Genomic DNA, 23,761 nt, shown 5'->3' on the forward strand with positions numbered 1-23,761 from the left:
GCAAGGAAATTCAGCCTTATGGGCAGTATGATTATTTTTTTCCCTTGTACAGTGTTCTCAGATCAGAATTTCTCTGTGTATTGAGGTGCAAGAATTGTGTGGAACAGGATGGCAAGTCAACCTTAACTTTGAATTTCTGTGCTTAAAGACACTGTCAAGGATTGTGAAGGCTCAAAATTTGACCTATTTTTTCCTGCTCGTTGCATGCTATCCTAATTGTCTTTTCAAATCAAACTTCAGTGCTTTTATTGTACAAATTGCCTGATGCTTAGCACTCAAGAGCTGTCCTAGGTTTCCAGGATGATGATGCAAATATGAAATAGAAAAATGTTTTATGAAATATGAAAAATGCCTGGCTGGGTCCTTTTTAAAGTTTGTGTCCATACTGTTCCTTATTTTAGCTACTGCAAAGACAATGTGGTCTGGTGGGTCGGGCACTAGACTGGCAATCAGGAGATCTGGGTTCTTTTCCCAGCTCTGCCCTTGACCTGCTGTATAACCTTGCCTATGTCAGTTCCACTCTCTGTGCCTCTGTTTCCCCTCCACACTTTGTCTTGCTCATTTAGACTGTAAGCTTTTAGAAACCAAGACTGTTTCTCACTGTGTCTACATAGTGCCTACTGCAATACAGCCCCCAGCTCAGGTGGTGCCTCTAGGCACTACTGTAATACAGATATGAGGCTAGATGCTAAACTCAGTGTGGTACATAGGGGGTTTTGCCTCAAAACCCAGTTGAGAAATCCAGTGGGGAACATACATGCACCTGTTAAAAGGCAGGTTCATGCTTCTGCAATTAGAACTGTGGCTCATTCATTAAATCCTGGAGAGATTATTTAAGTATAATTTATACCGCCAAATTCAGTGTTGAAAATGTCAGGTCCTACTTGTTTTTAAAAGGGATATTTTGGTATGTGAGTTCATAACAGGAGTGGTGGTGAACATGTCCATCACCATGAGGAATCATACCCCACCATTTTTCAGCATAGAGAATTCCCAAGTAAGTCAGTGGGTGTTGTCTGTAAGAAATTATTTGCAATATGTTGTCTTTTATGTAATTTGCAGTATGTTGTACTTCTATTCAAGTTCTAGTTTAACTGTACAAAATAAGAAAAGCATCTTGACTAAAGGCATTCTGTAAAGTAAGTAGTTCCATTTCTGTTAAGTAAACCCACCTATAAACAGTTAATTACTTTTGTAGTGGGCAGTATTTATATTCTATGGGGCAAATTCTACTCAGAAGTAAATGTGAAATCATACATGTACATTAGAAGGAAAGATTTTTGGTACTCATAATTTTTAACTTCCATGCTAGTGGGCATGGATTCCCCTTCCTTTGCTGCTAATGTAAGATTGGGTCCTCAAGCGTGAAAGTTACATTGGCTATGGGGACACTTTCTCCTGTACTCTTTTCTTTTTAATAAGTCTCTGCCAGCTGTTATCCAGGCTCAAGAACAGGATAGTTGGGCACCTCCAAGGCTGACCTAAATATTGCTCCATTAGATACCCAACAAGTACTTCTCTAGCACATGAAGAATAGTAAAGCTTTCTCCAGAATCCAAGTGGCTTTTCTGTATTATCTGACCTCTCAAATAAGGCATAGAGCGGGAGTCACAAGATTCCTTTTAACACTGGGTTTTGTTGGGTGGCAGTATATTGGCCAGTACAATATAGTTTTGAACAGGTGTCTGTTCTGTTTCAAAACGCAGTCCAGGACATGATACAGTGTTTATCATGTACAAAATATTACTTCCATAGACTTTTTCTTGACTTTTAAAAATGCATGTTGAGTAAGTATATCCTTCTCCCACAAATCTTACACTTCGTATGTATAATCTTTTTATATATTGTGGTATAGTAAGGGGACCCACCATTACTGAAGGAGTCTAAAATCTGGAGTTTCTTTGTCAAGGATTGTGCTAAGAAATTCAAGATTTTGGTCAAGTTAAACTCTGATTTACATTTATATTAAATATCTCTCTGTCACCTTGAATTAAGATTTGACTTACCTCGCGTGTTTTCACAAGTGGCTTTTTCTTTTGGATGTTAACGTGCATGCTTTTTGTGTAACTTATTAAATTTTAAAACTGGACTTGGTACTTGTGAGTTTTAAAAATTGTTCTCTTCTGATGTATATAGGTCTCAGCAGTGCAAAAAACAAAACTAAGAAAACCTTGTCGTTGCCACATTAGCCAACTGTTGAGTTATATTTTCTAAAGCAAGACTGTGAAAATAACTTAGCAACTAAACTTTTGCCTAAGAAACACGATATTATGGAAGCAACAGAGGGTCCTGTGGCACCTTTGAGACTAACAGAAGTACTGGGAGCATAAGCTTTCGTGGGTAAGAACCTCACTTCTTCAGATGCATCTGAAGAAGTGAGGTTCTTACCCACGAAAGCTTATGCTCCCAGTACTTCTGTTAGTCTCAAAGGTGCCACAGGACCCTCTGTTGCTTTTTACAGATTCAGACTAACACGGCTACCCCTCTGATATTATGGAACAGGTTCAACAAATGGAACCTGTTAGTATTATATCTTTACATGGATAAAATCAGCTTACATGTCGGACTATGTTTTTAATCATTTTGTATTCAAAGATCCCCCCCATTATCATGTTGTCTTTTACACCGTTATCTTTCATGCCATGCATAGTCCAGCATAAAAATATTAATGTACAAATATGTGAAATTCTGTTAATTTGCAACAAAATATTTTTGTATATAATAAAATAAAGATTTAATATTGGGGAAAATGTAGTCTTTTTTCATGATGTTCGCTATACTGTGACTTTTAACCAAATAGTAAAGTTGACAAGATTAGACTACACTACACATTAGGTCCTACCTCAGTAAATCCTTAACTAGAGCCATCTTATTCTCTTAAGTGCAATAATTCCTCTGGTGTTGCAAGTGGACTGTCTGTCAACCAATGCACTTAATCAGTATACCCAGCGCCGGTGCTACCATTAAGGCAAACTAGGCGGTTGCCTAGGGTGCCAAGATTTGGGGGCACCAAAAAGCGGTGCCCCCAATTTTTTTTTACAGCGTTCCTGGGCTGGGCTGCTGGCAGCATGCTGACACGTGCGGCTCAGACTCCCTCTCCCAGCGCAGCGGCCGTTCCACTTCTCCCACCTCCCAGGCTTGCGGCGCCAATCAGTTGTTTGACGCTGCAAGCCTGGGAGGGGAGGAGAATTAGAGTGGGGGCAGCGTGCTCGGGGAGGAGGCGGAGCAGAGGTGAGCTGGGGTGGGGAGCTGCCGCACGGCTCCCCGGGCAGGTGAGGTGCCGCAGGGCTCTCCACCCAAGCTCACCTCTGCTATGCCCCCTCCCCGAGCACGCCGTCGCTGCTCCACTTCTCCCGCCTCCCAGGCTTGCAGCGCCAATCAATTGTTTGGCGCCACAAGCCTGGGAGGGGAGGAGAATTAGAGTGGGGGCGGTGTGCTTGGGGAGGAGGCAGAGCAGAGGTGAACTGGGGTGGGGAGCTGCCGCATTGCTCCCTGGGTGGGGGAGCTGCCGCGGGGGGGGCGCCTCAGGGCAGTGGGGGGAGCTGCCGCAGGGCTGGGGCGGGAGGGGCGCAAGGTGGAAGTTTCGCCTAGGGCACGAAACTTCCTTGCACCGGCCCTGAGTATACCTAGAAATTCTGCTACAGTATTCTGGCAGACATTTTACAAACCAAGGCCCTGTGACCTGATCAGCACCAGTTAATCTTTTTGCCTGGGCAGAATCCCAATAAAGTCAAAGGGGTTACACGTGGACTCAGAGATCCAGCCACGTGGATCAGATTGCCAGTTTGAGCCCTAAGCACATAAATGTAGTAGTTTTCCTTAGTTACTAAAAATCAGTTTTAACATTCACTCCATGTGAAGTATGATACTGTTCTCAGAAGTGGACAAGGAAAAAAGGCCAGATGTAAAAATGAAATGAAAGTCTTTGGTTCTACAGAAATGGCTTAAATCTATTTCTTCAAACAGATATTTTAAAGTTTCTATGTTTGTGTCTAAAACAGTAGCAGTGGTCCTAAAGTTTGCCTCTAAACACTTCCACTGGAAATTATATGAGAAACTAGTTTAGACTAACATGGCTGGCTACCCCTCTGATAGTTTAGACATGGCCTATCCAAAACACTCTCTCGGAGGCAGCAGGCAACTTTCCAATAAGGTAATTAACTTGAAAGTCATAAGGTAGAGAATATATTGGTGGGATGTATGCTTTAAGTTTAAAAATATTTGGTGGAAAATACCCTGGGTTCTTGAATATCCACAAGGAGTTTGGTGCTTGTGTAACACCACAATCTATTCTCAATTTTGGGGGACAACCATTCTATTCCTTTCATATATTCCAATGGAAACATTTTTTCCCTCTAGAGATTGTGTTTTGGCAGGTCTTCTGGGTCTTGTGCTCTTACAGCACAAAAACATCCTATCACCTGTGGGTGAACACTTTTCACAAAATGATCACTATATCTGACCTCTCAGTCCTCATGCTCAAAGGAAATCTGCACACTTAAATTCTTGTGCTCTTTACAGCACAAGAAAGGTAGAACTCTGCAAGTGACCCTCATCCTTTCCCTGTTTCTAGTGGTTGTGTGCACCACTCAGGACTCTAACCACTGTTCTTAGGCAACAAAACTACTGGAAGTGTCTTCCTTAGTGAAGGAACTTTTTCCCAGTCTTCCACCAGGAGCAGTCTCTGGTCAAGATTTTTTAGGCACTTTTCTCAGTTTGCCTTGGCCTGGCCTTGCCAGCATCTGCATTTGCAGTACTTTGTAGTTCCATCTTATATCAGGGTTTTGGTGAGTTGTCACCTTGCCTTGGTGCTTCTGTATCTGTGTTTTGAGAACACTGGTGCCTTTGTGCTTGTACTTGGGCTCCTTCGTGAAACATTTAATAAAGCCTCAGTTTTCTCTGTGGCTTCAGAGTTTTGGGCTTCAAAACTGCCTGCCTCAAGTATAGCTTATTTTTTAGGATTATAGAGAGATGAGGTGGGTGAGATAATTTATTTTATTGGACCAACTTCTGTTGGTGAGAGAGACTAGTTTTCCAGCTACTCAGAGCTCTTCCTCAGGTCTGGGAAAGGTACTCAGAGTGCCACCGCTAAATACAGGGTCAAACAGATAGTTTAGTACAAATAGTTAACACATATTCTAAGGAACCATTCAAGGCGAAGTGGCCTGTTAACACTCCTGTAGTCATAGGACAAAAGGGGAGTGGGTGGGTGGGTGGGTGTGGGGACGGGCAGGGCAGAATAGTAGGTTACAGATTGTTGTATTAAGCCATAAATATAGTTCTTTAAGACTATGATTTCAGTGTCTAGCAAAAATATGAATTTAAGTTCCCAGGCTCATCTTTTGAAAGTGTTGGATAGGTTTCCTTTGAGGATGAGGACTGATACAGTCAGATATGGAGTGATCACTTTGTGAAAAGTAACAAAAAGAGTCCTGTGGCACCTTAAAGACTAACAGATGTATTGGAGCATAAGCTTTCATGGGTGTCATGCATCTGACGAAGTGGGCATTCACCCACGAAAGCTTATGCTCCAATACATCTGTTAGTCTTTAAGGTGCCACGGGACTCTTTGTTGCTTTTTACAGATCCAGACTAACACGGCTACCCCTCTGATACCTGATTTGTGAAAAGTGTTCACCCACATGTGATAGGGTGTTTTTGTCTTTTATCATTTTTCTGTGTCCCTTTTAAGCCTGGAACTTCTTGCTGTATATTGAGGTAGTACTGCTGTCTAAGCCTTGACTCTTGAAATTGAGGGTACTAAGCTGTGCCTTATCCAATGAGGTATTTTGTCCTTAGAAGAAATGATGGATAATGGTGCAGGGAGGAGACTAACCTGGGAATATTTAGTAGCAGTGCAAGTTAAGGAACCTGGCCAAGTCAGACCTGGTCATCTCTGAAGCTGGCTGAAAGGTTGCAGTGCTTCCATTGAGCTTTCCCCTAACCCTATGACATAAGTTGCCAGATCTCTGGGTGCCATTGGACTTTTTTTGTGTGACCACATCAATAGCCAAGTCCTTGAATTTTGCTCTCTTGATGTGCAGAAATTGGCCCCAACACCAGTATTCCCAGCACCAAGGGTCTTTGACAAAGGTGTAGTCTGTACTGACTGTGCTTATCAAGGATACAGCCTTGTGGATAACCTTTTCAGAGCCACTCACTTGTGTGCTCAAAATAAGTGAATCAGAATGATACTTTTGATGCCATTGGTAGAGGCAACTTTTCCAGAGTTTGTCAGCCAGATTTTTGAGTCCATGCCAGTCCAGGAATTTACAAGAGCTGTAGATGAGATACCTGGGCCAGGAAACACGTTCCAGTAGGGTGGCTGGAATCTTGCATCCTACTTCAGACTAGCTGCCGAAGGCATTGTGGCAGACAGCTTCATTTCTACATCCCTGCCTAAAAGGCAAGAAGATGTAGTCTTCCTACTTCTATCTAAAGGGGAAAGGATGGCCTAGTGCATCAGTTCTCAACCAGGGGTCTGGTGCTCCCTGGGGGGCTGTGAGGAGGTTTCAGGGGGGTCTTCCAAAATAAACCAGAGAGCAGGGCCAGCGTTAGATTCACTGGGGCCCGGGGCAGAAAGCCAAAGCCTGACTAGCTTAGCTTTGCGGGGGCCCTGGGCAATTGCTCTGCTTGCTACCCCCCTAACGCTGGCCCTGGCTTTTAATTTACTGAAAAACAGTTGGGGCACAGCTAGGTCATGGAATTTTTATAGCATGTGGTGGGCGGGGCCTCAAAGAGGAAAAGATTGAGACCCTCTGGTCTAGTGATTAGGCTACTAGCCTACAACTCAGGAGACCCATGTTCAATTCCTGACTCTGCCACAGACTTTGTGTGACATGGGGTATTAGTCTCTTTGCCTCACTTCTCTATCTGTAAAATGAGGTAATCACATCCCTTCACAGAGATATTGTGTGGATAAATGCATTCAAAGACTGTGAGGCACTCAGAGAGCATAGTGATGGGAGCATAGACGTACCATAGATATTTCCCACACTCTCCTCTGCCATCAGAGCTCGGTGCCTAATTCACTGTGATTAGAGTGGGGAAATAGGCCAGAACCACTATAATGTGTCCCAAATTCCTGAATTTTGGTAGTGAGAGTCATTTGAAGGGTTTACCCATCTATGGTTTAAACATTCTAAGCTGTGAATAATAATACCTTCTAGTTCCTTTCCCAGTACTAACACAAGGTGTCTGATTTTAAATTTACATAGACAGCTAAAGATGTAGTGGGATTTTCAAAAGGCCCTAGATGCCTAAACCATAAAAAGCAATGTGAGTTAGGGCACTTTGAAAAGCTGACTAGGTGCCTATCTGCATCTTTAGGTGCCTAAATACCACTAGAAATCTGGTACAGGATTTGTTAGTCTCTAAGGTGCCACAAGTACTCCTGGGTTTTTGGTTTTTTTTTTTTTTTGCTGATACAAACTAACACGGCTGCTACTCTGAAACATGACTTAAGGAGTGTTTCAGAAAGTCCAAAGGTTTCAGAGTAGCAGCCGTGTTAGTCTGTATCCGCAAAAAGAAGAACAGGAGGACTTGTGGCACCTTAGAGACTAACAAATTTATTAGAGCATAAGCTTTCGTGGACTACAGCCCACTTCTTCAGATATGCATCCGAAGAAGTGGGCTGTAGTCCACGAAAGCTTATGCTCTAATAAATTTGTTAGTCTCTAAGGTGCCACAAGTCCTCCTGTTCTTCTTTTTGAGAAAGTCCAAAGTGACCCAAACATGATGGGAAGGGGTGGCAGATACATTGGTCTACTTCAGGTCATTCATCCTTAGGCAGGAAAGCTTTGGAAGAGTGGGGCTGCATCTCTTGGTGTGGCCAGAGCAAGGGGTGGGGCAAAGGGTATGGAAAGTGGTTCGCTAAGTCTGTGTTCTGGAACCCTTGAAGAAAAGACATGGAACGCTTTTGCTTCTGCTGTGGAGGGCAAGCACCTGGGGCAGTGAGATGTTGCTCCCACTGAAACCAGCTGCTGCCATAAAAGCCAGCTTTCCAAATGGAGCCTCTCTCTCTTCCCCCCCCCAAAGGGCAGCACAAGGAGAGGTGGAGAGCAGCAGCTGAAGTGGTGGGTGGAGCACAGCTAACTCCTCGTGGAATGCTCCCCTCCCACCTCCTCTGCAGCGACTCATGAGCCAGTCTTTAGATGGGTTGCCAGGTGAGGACTTCCCTGTCTGTTCCCTCACCTCCCTATGCCTCCTGCAGCATCCCTCGCACAACCTCCCCCAGTTACCCCTTCACATGCGATGGGAGGAGCTGTTACATGTGCTTTTGCTGAGTCACAGAGCTCCCAGCCTGCTGTAAGCAGAGTGGGTCAAAGCTGCGCTCAGTTAACAGCTTTCTCCCCACCTTCTCCAAACCTAACCAAGAACATTGAAGGGCCTTGAGGAGTAGGGAGTGGTTGTTGGCAGAAGGAGATCCTCTCAGTTCTGCTCTGCCTACTGCTGCTGCAGCTGGGGAGTGGGAAGAAACCTAGGCAGAGGAACACCGCTCCTTTCTACCTTCCCCCAAACAGAGCAGGGGCCCTGGAGGAGGAAGAGAGACAGAACTGCAGGATTCTTAGGACAATTCCCAGTCCTATCCCTCTTTCAGCAACCCCTCCCTCTCAGCTACTCCCTTCCTTCTGATTCCCCATTCTGGTGCAGGAAGGAGGAGTTTACGGGTGGGAGTTGGACTTCTGCCTCCAATCCAAGGGGCTGCAGCCTTGTCTAGACTAGAATTTAATGTGCTGATGTGTTTTGAAAGCATAGTGTAGACAAGCACATTGCCTGTAGCATGCTAAATTGGTTGAATTACAGCCAAGGTGAGTGCCCAATCCATTTTAGCTACCTCATGCAGCCATTACATGTTAAATACTAATTTAGACAAGTCCTAAAACTTTGGCTAGGGTGCCAGCCCTGCTGTCTGGGAGCTGCTACAGAACAGCCCCAGCTTCATTCTGCTGCTCCTGCCTCCATCCTTCCTTCAACCCTCTTTGCTAGCATTTGTAAAAGGAACAGCTGGCAGCAGAAGGGACTTCAAAATCCAGCTGCTGCTGCTTCTCCTGGAGCTGCTTCCCTCAGAATGATCCCTAACTAGGGAAGGGGCTCCAGGCTCCCCATCACCCAGGTGGGTGGCTGTGGCTGCTGAAGAGGGGGAGTCAATGGGGGGATGAGGGACACTCCCCCTTTCCTTGAGGTATATCCTAGCAGAGCTAAGGGGAAGATCCTGACTTTTCCCCCTTGGGGATCTTCTTAGCAACTGATGGAGAGCTTCACAGAAGAAGCCAAGTGCAGTGCACCAGTTTAGTCCTGTGCAAAACCTAGGAACTATGAGCACCCCGGCACCTTTCTGTTAGCTATTTACATATAGGCCTGTATCACGTGTATTAAAGCAGGGAGCAGTGGCCCCTTTGACACAAGTTGTCAAAGGAAAGTTGGAAAGGCAGCAGCAGGAACAGTTATGGTAGCCATGAGCCTCAGGAGGAGCACAGCTCTTCTCCTGCTTTCTTAACCTTCACCTCGGGGGTCCTGGTCACCCTATGGCTGCTGCTCCCCCACCCTTCCACTGCTCTGCCTTGGCCCTATTGAGCCCGATCAGCACCATCTTGTTATGGGGGGGGAGGCAGTGAAGTCCTGCTGCCTAGACGCGGGAGTCCCAGTGGTAGGCCAGCTTGCTACACATGCACGTTGAGGAGCCCTCCCAGAGGACGCCTGCTAGGGTGTGAGATGTCCACAGGCCCAGCTGGAGCAAGAAGGTGCCAGGCTTTGGCCCCTCAGGCAGAAGGAAAGATAATGGCCTTGCCCCTTGGATTAGGGGCCTCTGGAGGTGCCCTGAGGGAGGCTGTGCTGGTTCGGGGGGATGCTGTGGGGGAGGGTGGTGCTGGCTCAGGAAAGGGGGAAGGTACTGGCTCGGGGGTGGGGGGGGGGGATGTTATGGGGGGGGCGGGCTGTGCAGGAAAAAGGCCTGGCAGTGGTAACACTGCGCCTAGGCACCACCAGCCCCTCCCCACAACCAGCCCCAGCAGAGCCGGCTCCTCTGCATCCCCCATGGTGTCCCCCAGAGCTAGCACATCCCTCCCCTTTACCACCTACTCCAGGGCCAGTCCCTCTCTCCCCCATGGCACCCCCAGAGCCAGCACCTCCTGCCCCCCATGGTACCCCACCCCAATTGGCACTGGGAGGGATGTTGGCTCTGGAGGTGTGTGGGGGAGGGAGGGGCTGGCTTGGGGGGGGCAGGTGCTGTGGGGGAGGGAGGAGCTGGCTCTGCAGAGGGTGCCATGGGAGAAGGGAGGTGCTGGCTCCTGGGGGGGGGGGGGAATGGTGGTGCTGGCAGTGGCGCTTGGTGCCATGGAGGTGCTGGCTCTGTGGGGGGGCCATGGGGCGTGGGGGACGGTGGTTCTGGCTCTGGGTAGACGGTGCCATGGGGCGGGAGGTGTTGGCTTAGGGAGAGGGGGGGGGGGGGTGCCGGGTGGGGCAGGGATGGTGGAGCCCACAGTATTGCCACTGCCAGGCCTATTTTCCTGCACAAGCCCCCACTCAGCAGCCTCCTGAATGTCAAAGATGGACATGGGTGAAACACTGGTTACAGTCAGAAGCCCTTGCCCCCCCACCCTTCCCTGAGGCCCTGCCCCCGCTCACTCCCTTTCCCCCCTCCCTCCGTCACTCGCTCTCCCCCACCCTCACTCAGTCTCACCAGGCTGGGGCAGTGGGTTGGAGGTTTGGGAGGGGGTGAAGGCTGGGGGTGCGGGCTCTGGGCTGGGGCCGGGGATGAGGAGTTAGGAGTGCGGGAGGGGGTTCTGACCTAGGGTCAGCTGTTGGGGGTGCAGGAAGAGGTGAGGGGTGCCGGCTCCGGCCAGGCGCCACTTACCTCAGGCAGCTCCTGGAAGCAACCGGCATGGCCAGCACCCAGGTGGAGGGGTCAGGGGTCTCTGTGTGCTGCCCACGCCCACAGGTGCCACCCCCCCACAGCTCAGGGTGGAGCAGCGCCCAGAGCCCCAATGGCCACCCCTGAGCCTAAGAGCTGGACATAGCGGCCGCAGGGAGCCTGCCTTAGCCCTGCTGCACTGCCAACTGGACTTTTAGCAGCCTGGTAAGCGGTGTTGACCAGAGCCACCAGGGTCCCATTTTGACCAGGGGCTGTTGCTGGGGGAGGGGCGGGTGGGGGAAGGGATGCTGCTGAGGAGCTGGCTCTGAGGGTTCTGGGGAGGAGATGGCAGTGCCCAGGGAATGGTGTTTCCTCTGCCAGGCCTTTTTTCCTGTGCAGGAGCCCAAACTGCACCACCCTCTCCTAGTACTGTCCAAGGCAGAGTGGGGCCAGGATGGCTCAATCCCAGCCCTTGAGCCATAGCAAAGGGCCCAGGCCAGCCTGCTAGTAAGGAGGGAGCAAGGTGGTGCACAGAAGCGGATCAAGTTTGTGGTGCGGGATCACATGTGGTAAGGCCTCCCACAGCTGACTCCAGCCCTAAGGCCCCCACCCACACTGGATTTGTCACATGCTCCTAGGTTGTAGGGGCCCTAGCTCATGGAGCTGATCCAACAGTTTCAGGAGCAAGGAACTATATCAGGAATTGGCAACCTTTGGCAACACGGCTCGCCAGGATAAGCACTCTGGTGGGCCAGTTTATTTGACTGCTGCGTGCGCTGGTTCGGCCGAGCACAGCTCCCACTGGCCGTGGTTCGATGCTCCAGGCTACTGGGGGCGACTGCGTGGGCTGAGGGATGTGCGGACCGCTGCTTCCCGCCACCCTCATTGGCCTGGAAAGGCGAACCGCGGCCAGTGGAGGCTGCAATTGGCCAAACCTGCAGACGCGGCAGGTAAACAAACTGGCCCTCCAGGGTGCTTACCCTGGCAAGCCGTGTTGCCAAAGGTTGCCAATCCCTGCACTCTATGGTGTGGCCTTCACCCCTGCTTGAGGCCCCAAGTGACACCACTGGTAATGGGGAACATCTAAAGACCATTACTGGGGAGCTTGGGAGGAGGGAGTCAAAGCAGTGCAGAAGGGTCATTGTAAGGGAGGGCAGTTGGAGACAGGTGAGGGGAAGTAGGTAGGGTGACCAGGCCTCTGGTTTTTGACCGGAACTTCCAGTTGGAAAGGGACCCTAGTGGCTCCAGTCAGCAGCACAGTGGGGCTAAGGCAGGCTCCCTGCCTGCCTTCGCTTCGCACAGCTCCTGGAAGCAGCCGTCCAAAGTCCTGAGATAAAAGTGGGCATGCCTGACTCCAGTCCCTTGGGAAATGGTGCCTGGTCCTGTCCTGAGATGCCACCCACTACCCTAGATATATTGACTTGAGCTTTATTTATGGCCCCATGGGAGGAGCCTCACACATGTTCATTCAACTTTGCTGCTATCCCCTGTTTTGTCTTCTTTTGAAGAGTCCTCCAGAAGGCACAGGAGCCCAGTGGCAGATAACCAGTAACATATAGGACCCTTAAACAGAAAACGTCCTTGCTCCCAGATAAGAGCCATTTCCTGCTCTCCTTTCAGTTCCATCACCCAAGCAGTTCTGAGTTTGTGTACTAGTATGGTGGCTCCTGAAGTGTCAATGGAAGAATTCTGGATAGAAAGTTTATGCAAGTCTCTCTCTTTAGCCAGATTTCCCTCTGTTCACCAATAGATGGGGGCAGAAAGCTCCTTCCATTCTGGGGCAGATCTGTGGCCATTCTACTCTGGGTATGCCTACACAGCATTTTAGCTCATGCGGTAGGCTCATGCACAAAGCTCCAGAGGTCCCTGGTTTGATCCCGCCCACCGACAACCAAGGACTGTCGGTATTACAAGTGCCACAGCCAGAAGGGGTGTGGGTTACACAAGGAATCAGTGAGACAAACGGCAGCATTTTGGAGCCAGCAGGCGCAAGCTTCCCAGCCAGCTCAACAGACTTGGGTTAGCAAGGGTTGAATCCACAGCTCAGACTGGAACTCCAGGCTCACACTCTTACTGAACGTAGCCTCTCAGCATCCTGTGAGGTAGGGCAGTGTTTTTTCTCTGTTTTACAGATGGGGAATGGAGGCACAGAGCCCGGGGACCAGATTTTTAAAGGTATTTAGGTGCCCAAAGATGCACATAGGCACCTCATGGGGATTTCCGAAAGCTTCAAAGCAGTTTAGGCACCTAATGGCCATTTAAAGCTTAGCTTGTAAATCCCTTGGTGTCAATCTGTAATTTTAGTCACCTAAATATCTTTGATAATCTGGGCCTAAATGACATACTCAAAGACACATCGAAAGGGAGCAGGGAATGGAACCCCAATCTCCTTAATCCCAGGCTAGCACCCTAACTACTGAACCATTCTTCCTGCCTAAGCACACTTCTACAATGCTGCCCTTGTTCACTTTACGATCCACTATGTGCAGTATAAGAACATGATCTTCAGTCTTTTAACTGAAATCTTCCCAAACCAACATTTGCAATTATTTGCACTGTATTTTTAGAGCACAGCGACATTTTATCTCCATTCACACGATGAGGAAAAAAAAACAATTAGGATTGAAGAAGACAGATAGCAAAGTAATGCACTGAGAATAAACACTTTACTTTTATTAAAAAACCACCATACTGAAGAGGTCAGAAGGGTAGAACAAGTGTTTGTCTGGACTGTAACAGGGTGAAGCACACACATACACATCAAAAGGAATCATTACATTTTTAAGGGAGAGCTTAGGGTGCAATTTAAGCATAGCATGCTGCTGAAACTTGCTAACTTGCACAAAAAGTGATCAGCAAAGATGCTGTAGTGAGGTCTAATCACTAATTTGATTAGTTTTAGGAAAGTAAATGAGAGACATGGAGTATTTGCTATACTGTGGAGTATTGCCATAAATCAATCTAAACTACTATTGACAAAATAAACGCCTGATTCTGCAAGGTGCTGAGTTGAGTAGTACTTGAGGGCGCTCTGCAGGACCAGGCCCTAAATGAACAAAGAACATGCTGGGATGCGGTGCCCTTGTATTTTTCATGTTCATTTACTCACCCACTTGGTTACAAAATTCAGTGATTTGCAGTTGTCTCCCAGGAATACGAGTGTGAATTAGCAGGATTCTTAGCACTGAAAATCTGGCATTTATTAGTGCAGTATTTCAGCTATTATTCTAGGTTTTTCTTTTTTCCTCAGATGGTCCCACCTAAGGCATAAAATCCATACAATGCAATATAAAGAATGAATGGGAAAAAGCTGGGTTCTTTCATGGTTACAGCTTTCACTGAAGACTCCATCATTTCGAGGTTAATGTTTGATAGGGCGAACAGCCTTTGAACTATGTCAAATCTTCCTGTGTCAGTGAGAGGGGCCAGGGCAGGATCTCTCAGTGTCAGAGTGCCATCAGCTGAAGCGACATTAGGCTGTATTTATATAGACAGAAAGAGATGTTAAAGCTATTTTCATAGAGTACAGTTTCTGACATCATACAACTTTGCTCTCTGCAGTAAAACTCAGAGGGCTCAGGTTCTGGAAAAACAAGAAAATATATTGTCTTGCTGCCAAAAGGTACATTTAGGTAGAGTAAAGATTAACCAGTGTGATACACTCAGCCTGAATGGAGCTCACACAGACACATTCTCAGAAGCGTCCACTATTTTTAGATGCCTCCATTTTTAGTGTTCAATTTGAGACAATGTGAGCCTGGCTTTCAAAGGAGCTGACACCCTGCCGCTCCTGGTGACCTCCCTGGGAGTTTTGGGTGCTTGGCAAATCTAAAAATCAGGCCCAAGGGATCTGAGACCGGCACTGACAGTTGAGGCGCTCGTTTTGCCCCAGCACTCACTTAAAGTAGGGGCTTGGTGTTAAAGGGAAGTTATGCTTTAACTGCAATCCTTTTCCTCAAAAGCAAAAGAGTGAAGCCTCTTGCTCAGATCCTCACTGTTGGGGGCTACTATTTCCCCCGGTGCCCTACAGAGAATGCCATTGCTCCGATAGGTAGAAAGGATGAGACCCACATCATCTTTTCTGGCTACTATTGACATAAACCCATGGACTAGCAATCGAGAGGGCGTTGAGACAGTTTCAGCTGGCCAGAGGACTTCCAAAGAAGTTCTGAAGCTCAGGCTTTCTACATACATGGTTGTGTAGTGGGACAGAGTGGTGCACGGACAAGAGCACTCCAGCCTAGCCTACAACCTCAGCTACCGATGCTTCCTCTGCAGGCCTCTGATCCCTCCCCAACACCTGCCCACAGTGAAAAAGTTCCCGTCATTCTGCTTCCAAACGACAAGTTCAGCTCCTCTTCCCACAACTGACTTTCCACTCTGATCCTTGTTCTTCACAAGCCTGCCTATAGCTCCCTACCAAGGTTTTGTCACTGAACCCAGAGCAACTGAGATCTCCCACCCCTCTCCTCACAACCTCTCACCTAAAGTATTGTAACAGGCAGGCTCAGAGCTACTGCACTTAGAATCATAGACTATCAGGATTGGGGTTGGAAGGGACCTCAGGAGGTCATCTAGTCCAACCCCTTGCTCAGAGCAGGACCAATCCCCAGACAGATTTTTGCCCCAGATCCCTAAATGGCCCCCTCAAGGATTGAACTCACAACCCTGGGTTTAGCAGGCCAATGCTCAAGCCACTGAGCTATCCCTCCCCCTTCAAACTTACCACTGCCTCCATATTACTGTTTGCACAATGCAATTCCTACTTCACCTGCCTCTGATGCCCACTGGAGGTTTTTGGTTTATGAAGTGGTCTAATTAGACATTTAGTAAAATAAAATCATCACCTTTGACACTCAAACCAAAGTTCCTATTTTCTCTTGCTTCACATTTGATGTAGTTTTCTACATGCCACAAGGTGTCAGAAGGAAGAAATCCAGTTTTGGTTTAAGCTAGCTGCATTGTTTGTCATTTTAACACACTGGACCAGATGGTGACTACGCTTAATCAATGCCTACCGATTTAATTTGTAGCATATTCTGACCTCTCCTTTATTTAATGACAGATACAATCAGCCAGAGCCTACAAACTCCTCACAGTCACCAGGACGGACCTCTGAACACTAAGGTAGTCCACTCCCTTTTGGATTACTTACCAAACAACACAAGGCAGGAATTATTTGTATATCACAGCAAGCACGCAGCAGAGCCAGTGTGTAGTCAGACAATTCTGTGGAAGGAGATATAAAAAGGAGAAGAGTTAGTTTCAATGATCTCTGAAGCAGGGTGGTTGCTAAAAAGGAGACTGTAGGAATGTATATGAACAAGCTAAGCCTACACACAGAGTTACGAAATTCCATTGCTGGGCAGTGACAAGACCCACTGCTTCTCTTGAGTGCTGTCCTGATTAGCATAAAGTGCTCTGGAGACCAACACAAACCCACCACTGAAGGCAATTATCATGTGTTTTATTGAGCCCTGTCAGCATGCTCTGTGCTGCATATCCATAAGAGGCAATCTAGCCTCTTCCTTGTGCATGTACAGGCTCTCGAAGCAGCAGAAGCAGCCTTCCAAAGGGAGCAGTGGGGGCAAAAAACCTAACTGGCTTCAAGACTGAGCTTGATAAGTTTATAGAAGGGGTGGTCTGATGACATTGCCTACAATGGCATGTAGCTGATCTGTGACTGTAGCAGCAAATATCTCCAAGGGCTAGTGATGGGATACTAGATGGGGAGGGCTCCGAGTTACTACAGAAAATTCTTTCCCAGGTATCTGGCTGGTGGATCTTGCCCACATGCGCAAGGTCTAACTCATTGCCATATTTGAGGTCGGGAAGGGATTTTCCCCCAGGTCTGATTGGCAGAGACTCTGGGGGGGGGGGGTTTCCACCTTCCTCTGCAGCATGGGTCACAGGTCACTTGCAGATCTAAACTAGTGCAAATGGGTTCTCTGTAACTTGAAGTCTTGAGCTCATGATTTGAGGACTTCAGTAACTCAGCCAGAGATTAGGGGTCTATTACAGGAGTGGGTGGGCAAGGTTCTATGGCCTGGACTGTGCAGGGGGTCAGACTAGATGATCATGATGGTCCCTTCTGGCCTTACAACCTTTGAGACTATGTGGGGGGAAATGGATGCTAGGAGCTGCACTGTGTACGTTCTCCATGTGTTGCAAAGTCCTGTTCTGCGTGAACTCCCTGAGCAGCAGCATACCGGGCAGTGCAAGTAGGTTGGCAGAGGGGTGGAGCCAGGAGGGCCATGTAAGCCTTTGGGTGCTAAAGGCAGCTTTCCAGCCTGGGTAGGAGAATTTCTCTCCTTGTCTCCTGCCTATCCTAGTGCCAGACATGGTATTAGGTCTGGGTGCTGGACAGAGGATTTGGGCCTAAAGAAAGACAGGGTCCCTGCCCCAACATTAATGAGACACAGACTGTACAATCCATATCATTATAATTCCCAATGGAAAACAGCTACAAAGCAGCTTTCTGGTTACTGATACGGCTTCAGGTATACATGCATGTCAGATCTAGATATGTCCAGAGCCAGGTTACATTTCATTAACTGTACATTACTTTTAATAGAGTCTGACAAGTATCATCAGTGGGTCTGTTTTGTTCAATTTCTTTTGAATCTCTGCAACTGGATCACGCTTTCAAAATGTCTCTCTTATCTTCCATAAACTGGTGCCATGTATAGTTGCATGGAAACTGACCTTCCACTGTACAGTGCTACATATTTACCCAATACCACACTTCACTGCCTCTCAACGCCTGCCTTAATGGAATGAAGATTTTTATGAGAAAAAGTTGGATTTGCAGGTGGCTTTTAATTAATACTATAGTGCCAATTTCATTGTGAGGGTGGCATTCATTTACATTTATGCTTAATTTCCTTTTTCTATGGCAGCAAAATAACCCTCTAATTACAGATCTACATGTTAAAGTATTTTTGCTAAATATGGCATGTACTTTAACATAAAGCCACACATTCAGCAAATACAAGGAAGCCAGCACCTACAATGCAACCCTGAGACACTAGATATGAAGGATTCTGATTGCACAATGAGAACAGTAATTCATTTACAAAACTTAGTGAAAAGGTTTGGCTTCAATGAAAACTCAAATCAAATGATTTCCAGGGAATGTTACATTTTACTTGTAAAATATGCAGTGAAGGGGGTTTGAATTTAATTCTTAGCCTGAATCATAAAGTGCTTTCTTCTCTATCCACCCTAGCCCCATAAAACTGAAACCGAAATCAATACATGTACTGACGCTACCCAGCTGTTACAATTTACCTACAAAATAAAAATTCCTGCTGTACACAAAAGAGAAGTTTCTAAGTGGGAAAGCTGCAACTATCTCCATTGTACCTGCCACTGCACTGATCAGGATGTGAGCCGCTGAGAAGAGTCCCTTATAATGAAGTTGGTCATTCTGCAACAACAGCTCATTCTGTAAACTGTACCCGACCAGCTGCAAGAAGTCGGTTATGTTTTGCTGCTGTGGAGGTTTCAACTCCTTCAGGTCCGTGAAATCCGGCTCCTCTCCTGTGCAAATACTATCTAACTGGAAAGAGGAAAAGATACATTATTAGGTTCTCACATTTTAAACTAGACAGGGAAACAAGCCCTGATCGTCCTCCCACTGAAATCAACAAAAAACTTGTTAATACTTATAAAAGAAGTGTTTGAATAGAGGGACGTGTTAGCTCTATTTTTAATGTACTTTTTAGAAGGAAAAAAAGAACCATCCTCTTACCACCTCCTCCAGTGCAGTCACCATTTCTTCATGATGCAAGAACTCATAAAATATTTTATTTAAAGCTCCTTGCTTGTCTTCTGGAAGCTTCACAAAGGGTTGGAACTGCATCTTTAACAGCAACAGATCTTTCCAAGAAAGAAACACAATGTTAAAAACTCATGACTCTTACAAATGCCAGTATATGCAACTAAAATTCTGTAATTAACCACTAATTTCTAGAATTCATAATGAAATGTTAGTAAAAACACACCTGTAACCAAATTTGTCCTAATGACCTTTGCAAATTAATGAAGTGTCAGTGCAAACTGAGAGAAAAATAAATACTGTTATTAGGAATCAATATTCAGTTTTAAGATTTCAATATTTTATACTGTTTTTCACATGAAAGCTGTTCATGATTCCCAATAGGAGGTTCGTTTTTAGAACCAAGTAGTCTTACTTCTCAACCAGAATATTTTATTCCTGAACTGCTTCATGTTACGGGAAAACATCATGAATAACTAAGGCTGATGGTATTGTTCATACTTCAAATTAAAATCTCAGACAGTAACACTATTTCTTACTGTCTTCATATATTTCATCAGAGGCTTTACATGATTTACAACTCTGTCTCCTTTGACCAAAAAAACATATGTTTAATTAGCTTCAAGAGGATCTCTATATTTTACATAATATTTAATCTATTACAGTATGTAGTTTAGAAACTCAACTACAGTTTATTAGATTCCTTTTCCTGCAATGCAAACATGGCATTAAGCCAAGATGTTTTATGAGTAGCAAATCATCAACATTCCAGCTGTGAGTTCAAGTCAACAGAACTTTAGGGCTTGGGTTTTTTTATCCCTGAGGATGCCTGATGTTACTTTTAAAGCCATACCACTACATGTAACACTTGTCAACAAACAAATGATCTTTAAAGATGCCTATTTCACATCAATAATTATAAGATATTGAAAAACAATTTTACTATAGGTAGTGTCTCTATATATGGTTCAACCAAATAATTATACAAATACTAGAACAGCATGATGGGAGGAAAAGTGGGATGGGTCAAACACCTGCCCCAAATTATTCCAATATAAAAGTTTTTAAAAGCATTTCAATGAATAGGGTAGGTTAATCAAAAAGAAACCGAATGACAATTCTTTAACTAAGACAGGCACAGAGGGTATTAAGAAAGAACAGTGCAACTCAGAGTCCTTCACAAAAAAATGTTATCCCTACAAAGAGATAAATTTATTTCTCTTAAGCAAGTCTACACTAGAGAAGAATAGGATTTATTCTAGTACAATAAAATGGCTATTTTGGTCAATTAATTTACTGACTAAACTGTGAACTCAGGGCCAAATTCAGAAGTGACATAACTGGTAAATCACACCTTGGAATGTGGAAGTGGGTGTAAAGGCAGGACTACAGGAGGAACTGACAGGAGGTAATATAAAGGGGGATGGGGCCTCCTTTATTTTACACCTTCTTACTCCTTCCTGTTTGTTGTTTTTCTTGGTACAACCACACCCTTCCACTCCTTAGCCACCTAAATCAATTTACCAACATGTAATTCACACTGCCACTTAGCTCACATCTGAGTTTAGTCCTAGTGTTCAACTCTGATTTTTTCCAGGTTTCTCAGAACTCCGAGAGGTTCAGGAAGAAAAAACAGCAACTTTGTATTTCTCGAGATGTCAAATAACCTTCCCCAAGAAGCTTTACTAAGAGAATGTTTTCACATCATGCGTCAAATATTCTCAATGAACATTTTTCAGTGCCAACATAAATTAATCTTGTGCAGTTTAGCAGGGATATAACAAAACTGATGCAAAATCAAAACTGTATAAGGTTATATTTATGACAAAGGGTAACAATATGTTCCTAGGAGATATATATTCATTCCAGAAGTACCATATCTTCCTGTTTTTTTTAAGTGATCACCACGGAGTTATTGCTAGTGGCTATTAAAACAGGACAGCTTAATTTCGATGTACTATTTTGGAAGAATACCTCCTTCTGTTATCTTGCTTAAGACTCTGTAGTGTAATTAAATAAATAGTTTCTGGTAATACCTTGTTTCAGTACACTTAAGGAAGCACCGCTGGGAATGATGTTTCTATCTCCAGAGTGCCTGTCACTATCCACAGCGTCTGGCTGATATAGAAAGGAAGAGTCTCTAAACGGTAAAGAATATGGATAAGATGAGCCTTCTGCGTTTTCTCTTTCAAAACCTCCTTCTTGCTCATCTAGCAGGCAGAATTCTGTATTAGAAACAAGTGAATAAATAAATAAAACCACATGAGTGTACAGAAGCAAATATTAATGATAGTACTTTCAATGTAGGCATTAGAAACATGGACTCAGGAAAGCTATGTATCCAATTTCTTGTAGCTGGAAAAAAAATGGTTAGCAGTCACTGTCTACATGAACTACTGTACATTATATGTTGTTGCAGGTTTAGAACAGTGCTGTGCACAGATCTGCCTTGATGTAAATAGGTACTAACTACAGAACTTGAGAAGAGATTTTGTGGATGCATTTAATAATCTGTTCAGCAAATACCAAGAAAAGAAGCAACCGGCTAAATTAGAACAGCAATGCTCCTTGTGGACAATGAAAACCTGCATACTGTATATGAAGGAAGGATCTATATATGTCTCACATTATCTATAAACTACTAGATGTTATATACAGTGGCCCAGATCATCCCTTCCTGTAGGAAACCCCCGTGAAAGAGCTACAGGCCAGAAAAACTCCATGAGCATCCCTCAGAGCTTTGCCCTGGTCCTTCTATCAGTGGGCTTCCCTGCTTTTGGAAGGCTGCAGGTCCATGCCTAAGCCCCATAGATCAGTGGGAGGCCAGGTCCATGCCAACTCAGTAGCAGCCTGGCTCCCCCAGAGTTGCATCACTAGGGTCTTCCTCTGGCCATGGATGCTTCCAGGACTACTCTTCAAGGGAGACACCCACTGTGGAGGAGACTCCCTGGGAAAGGAAATACAGCTTTGAGCTGCATTACATTTCCTGTCTAGTCGCGGTGAGTTCATGATGGGCTGATGTGCATCCTCTACCCCACCCAATGTCGGGTTGCCACCTCCTTGAACCCAGCCAGATTCCAATATGGGGTACTGGAAAGGAGGTGGGAGCAGTGCCACAGAAGGCACTGATCCACCCTTCTGTGAAGGAGAGGGGACATTTGTATGCGGAGGATCCCTTCTCCACTCAATTCAGAGGGCACAATGGGGCTCATCATATAGAAGACTATTGCTAGAAACAGAGTACTGTCTACCCATCAATGTTCAGCTTTACAGTTCTTCACAAACAGTAATTACACGGAGAGTTAAGCAAGTTTCATTTTACAGATGGGGAAACCGAGGCAGAGATTAAGGACACAAAGGGAGCCACTGTCAGAGCCAGGATTAGAATGTACAAGTTTGTAACTTCCAGACCTATGCTCAGACCATTAGGCCATGCCCTAAAGAATAATATATGTAAAATAATCCAAGACCCTGTATGTTATTACAAAATTTAACGGCCCAAAAAGATATTGAACCATATACTATCCATGACATTTTGTAGCAAAACAAATGGGTAGACGAAAAAAAGGAAGTCAGTTTTAAAATAGTATGTGACAAAGAGAGGAAAGTCCAAAAGTAAACAGGTATTTCAAAGGGCGAGGGGGAAAAGAAATCTCTGCTACAGAAAGAGGGAAAAAAGCAATCTTTCAGAAAGCTGCTGTAGCCTGTAAAACAATGTAAAGAGGAAAGCAAGTTCTAGAGGAACAGAAAGATTAACACAAATAAAAGCCTTTCCCAGCAAGGGCAGCAGCCAAGGCATTACTGACTAAGGAGTATAGTCTTGTCTCAATGTGCTTGTGTTACTTCCATTACTGTTAACGAGATTTACATACGCACAACTGAAGGGAGAAGCCATCACAAAAAAAAAAACCCACACCACACACTAACTGCCCTTTACAGGAGAATGAGACCAGTGACTGAAATACATACACAGCATCATGTGAAAATAAGTGAGGCAGTCACAACTGTCAAATCCCATAACAGATCTGGATTCAAAAGCAAACAAGGCTATGGAAGTTTGTATTGTTACTATTGTTCATTATTTTTATAGCACATTATGTTTGCACGACCCTTTATAGAGGTGGGGGTGAGGGCAGGGAGGATTGGAAAGTCAAAATATCATAATGCCATTATATAAAATCAATGCTGCACCCTCTCCTAGAGCACAGTGATCAGTTCTTGTCACTTTATCTCAAACATGCTGGTAGAAACAGAAGAGATCCAGAGATGGGCAATGAAAATGATGAGAAGCAGAGAGATTAATGACAGGTTTCAGAGTAACAGCCGTGTTAGTCTGTATCCGCAAAAAGAAGAACAGGAGTACTTGTGGCACCTTAGAGACTAACAAATTTATTAGAGCATAAGCTTTCGTGGACTACAGCCCACTTCTTCGGATGCATATAGAATGGAACATATATTGAGGAGATATATATACACACATACAGAGAGCATTAACAGGTGGGAGTTGCTCTCTGTATGTGTGTATATATATCTCCTCAATATATGTTCCATTCTATATGCATCCGAAGAAGTGGGCTGTAGTCCACGAAAGCTTATGCTCTAATAAATTTGTTAGTCTCTAAGGTGCCACAAGTACTCCTGTTCTTTTTGCAGAGAGATTAAGATGATTAAGGGGAGACATGTCAAAGATATATAAAACAAAGAATGGTACAAAGCAAATCAGCCAGGTGCTACTATTTATCCTCTCTCGTAACACAAGAACAAGGGAACATAATGAAATCAAAAGGCAAGAAAAAAATTAAGCCCTTTAAAAGAGAGTTTTTACATTCAGTGCATAAGTAACCTGTGGAACACACAGAGACACACAAAATCACTGTGGTAAAGGATTCAGAAAAGGATTAGACATTTTTATAGCTAAGACCCTCCATGGTCATGTTTTAATTTATATATACACACCTCTACCTCGATATAACGCTGTCCTCAGGAGCCAAAAAAAAATATCTTACTGCATTATAGGTGAAACCACGTTATATTGAACATGCTTTGATCCACTGGAGTGCGCAGCCCCTCCCCCCGGAGCGCTGCTTTACCGTGTTATATCCGAATTCGTGTTATATCAAGGTATATAT

The 23,761-nt window shown here is 45.3% G+C and overlaps 1 protein-coding gene and 1 long non-coding RNA gene across 3 annotated transcripts in view; one reads left to right on the forward strand and one right to left on the reverse strand.

The window, feature by feature from the left end:
- Window positions 1–12,754: 12,754 nt before the first annotated feature.
- On the forward strand, window positions 12,755–18,224 carry LOC122174795 (uncharacterized). The gene is made up of 3 exons (XR_006177106.2): window positions 12,755–12,954; window positions 15,918–15,979; window positions 18,081–18,224. It is a non-coding gene; the product is annotated as an uncharacterized LOC122174795 (long non-coding RNA).
- The window catches only part of GSDME (gasdermin E), a 32,987-nt gene continuing 22,725 nt past the window's right edge, over window positions 13,500–23,761 (reverse strand). For both annotated transcript variants that reach the window (XM_065583372.1, XM_065583373.1), the window contains exons 6-10: window positions 20,669–20,857; window positions 18,606–18,733; window positions 18,218–18,413; window positions 16,008–16,081; window positions 13,500–14,329 (exon numbers count right to left, since the gene is read on the reverse strand). In XM_065583372.1, coding sequence (XP_065439444.1) covers window positions 14,099–14,329; window positions 16,008–16,081; window positions 18,218–18,413; window positions 18,606–18,733; window positions 20,669–20,857 — 818 coding nt within the window. In that variant the 3' untranslated portion in view covers window positions 13,500–14,098. The remainder of the gene's footprint in view (window positions 14,330–16,007; window positions 16,082–18,217; window positions 18,414–18,605; window positions 18,734–20,668; window positions 20,858–23,761) is intronic.

The sequence above is a fragment of the Chrysemys picta genome, chromosome 2 (genome assembly GCF_011386835.1).
Source record: "Chrysemys picta bellii isolate R12L10 chromosome 2, ASM1138683v2, whole genome shotgun sequence".
NCBI classification, from domain to species: domain Eukaryota; kingdom Metazoa; phylum Chordata; order Testudines; family Emydidae; genus Chrysemys; species Chrysemys picta.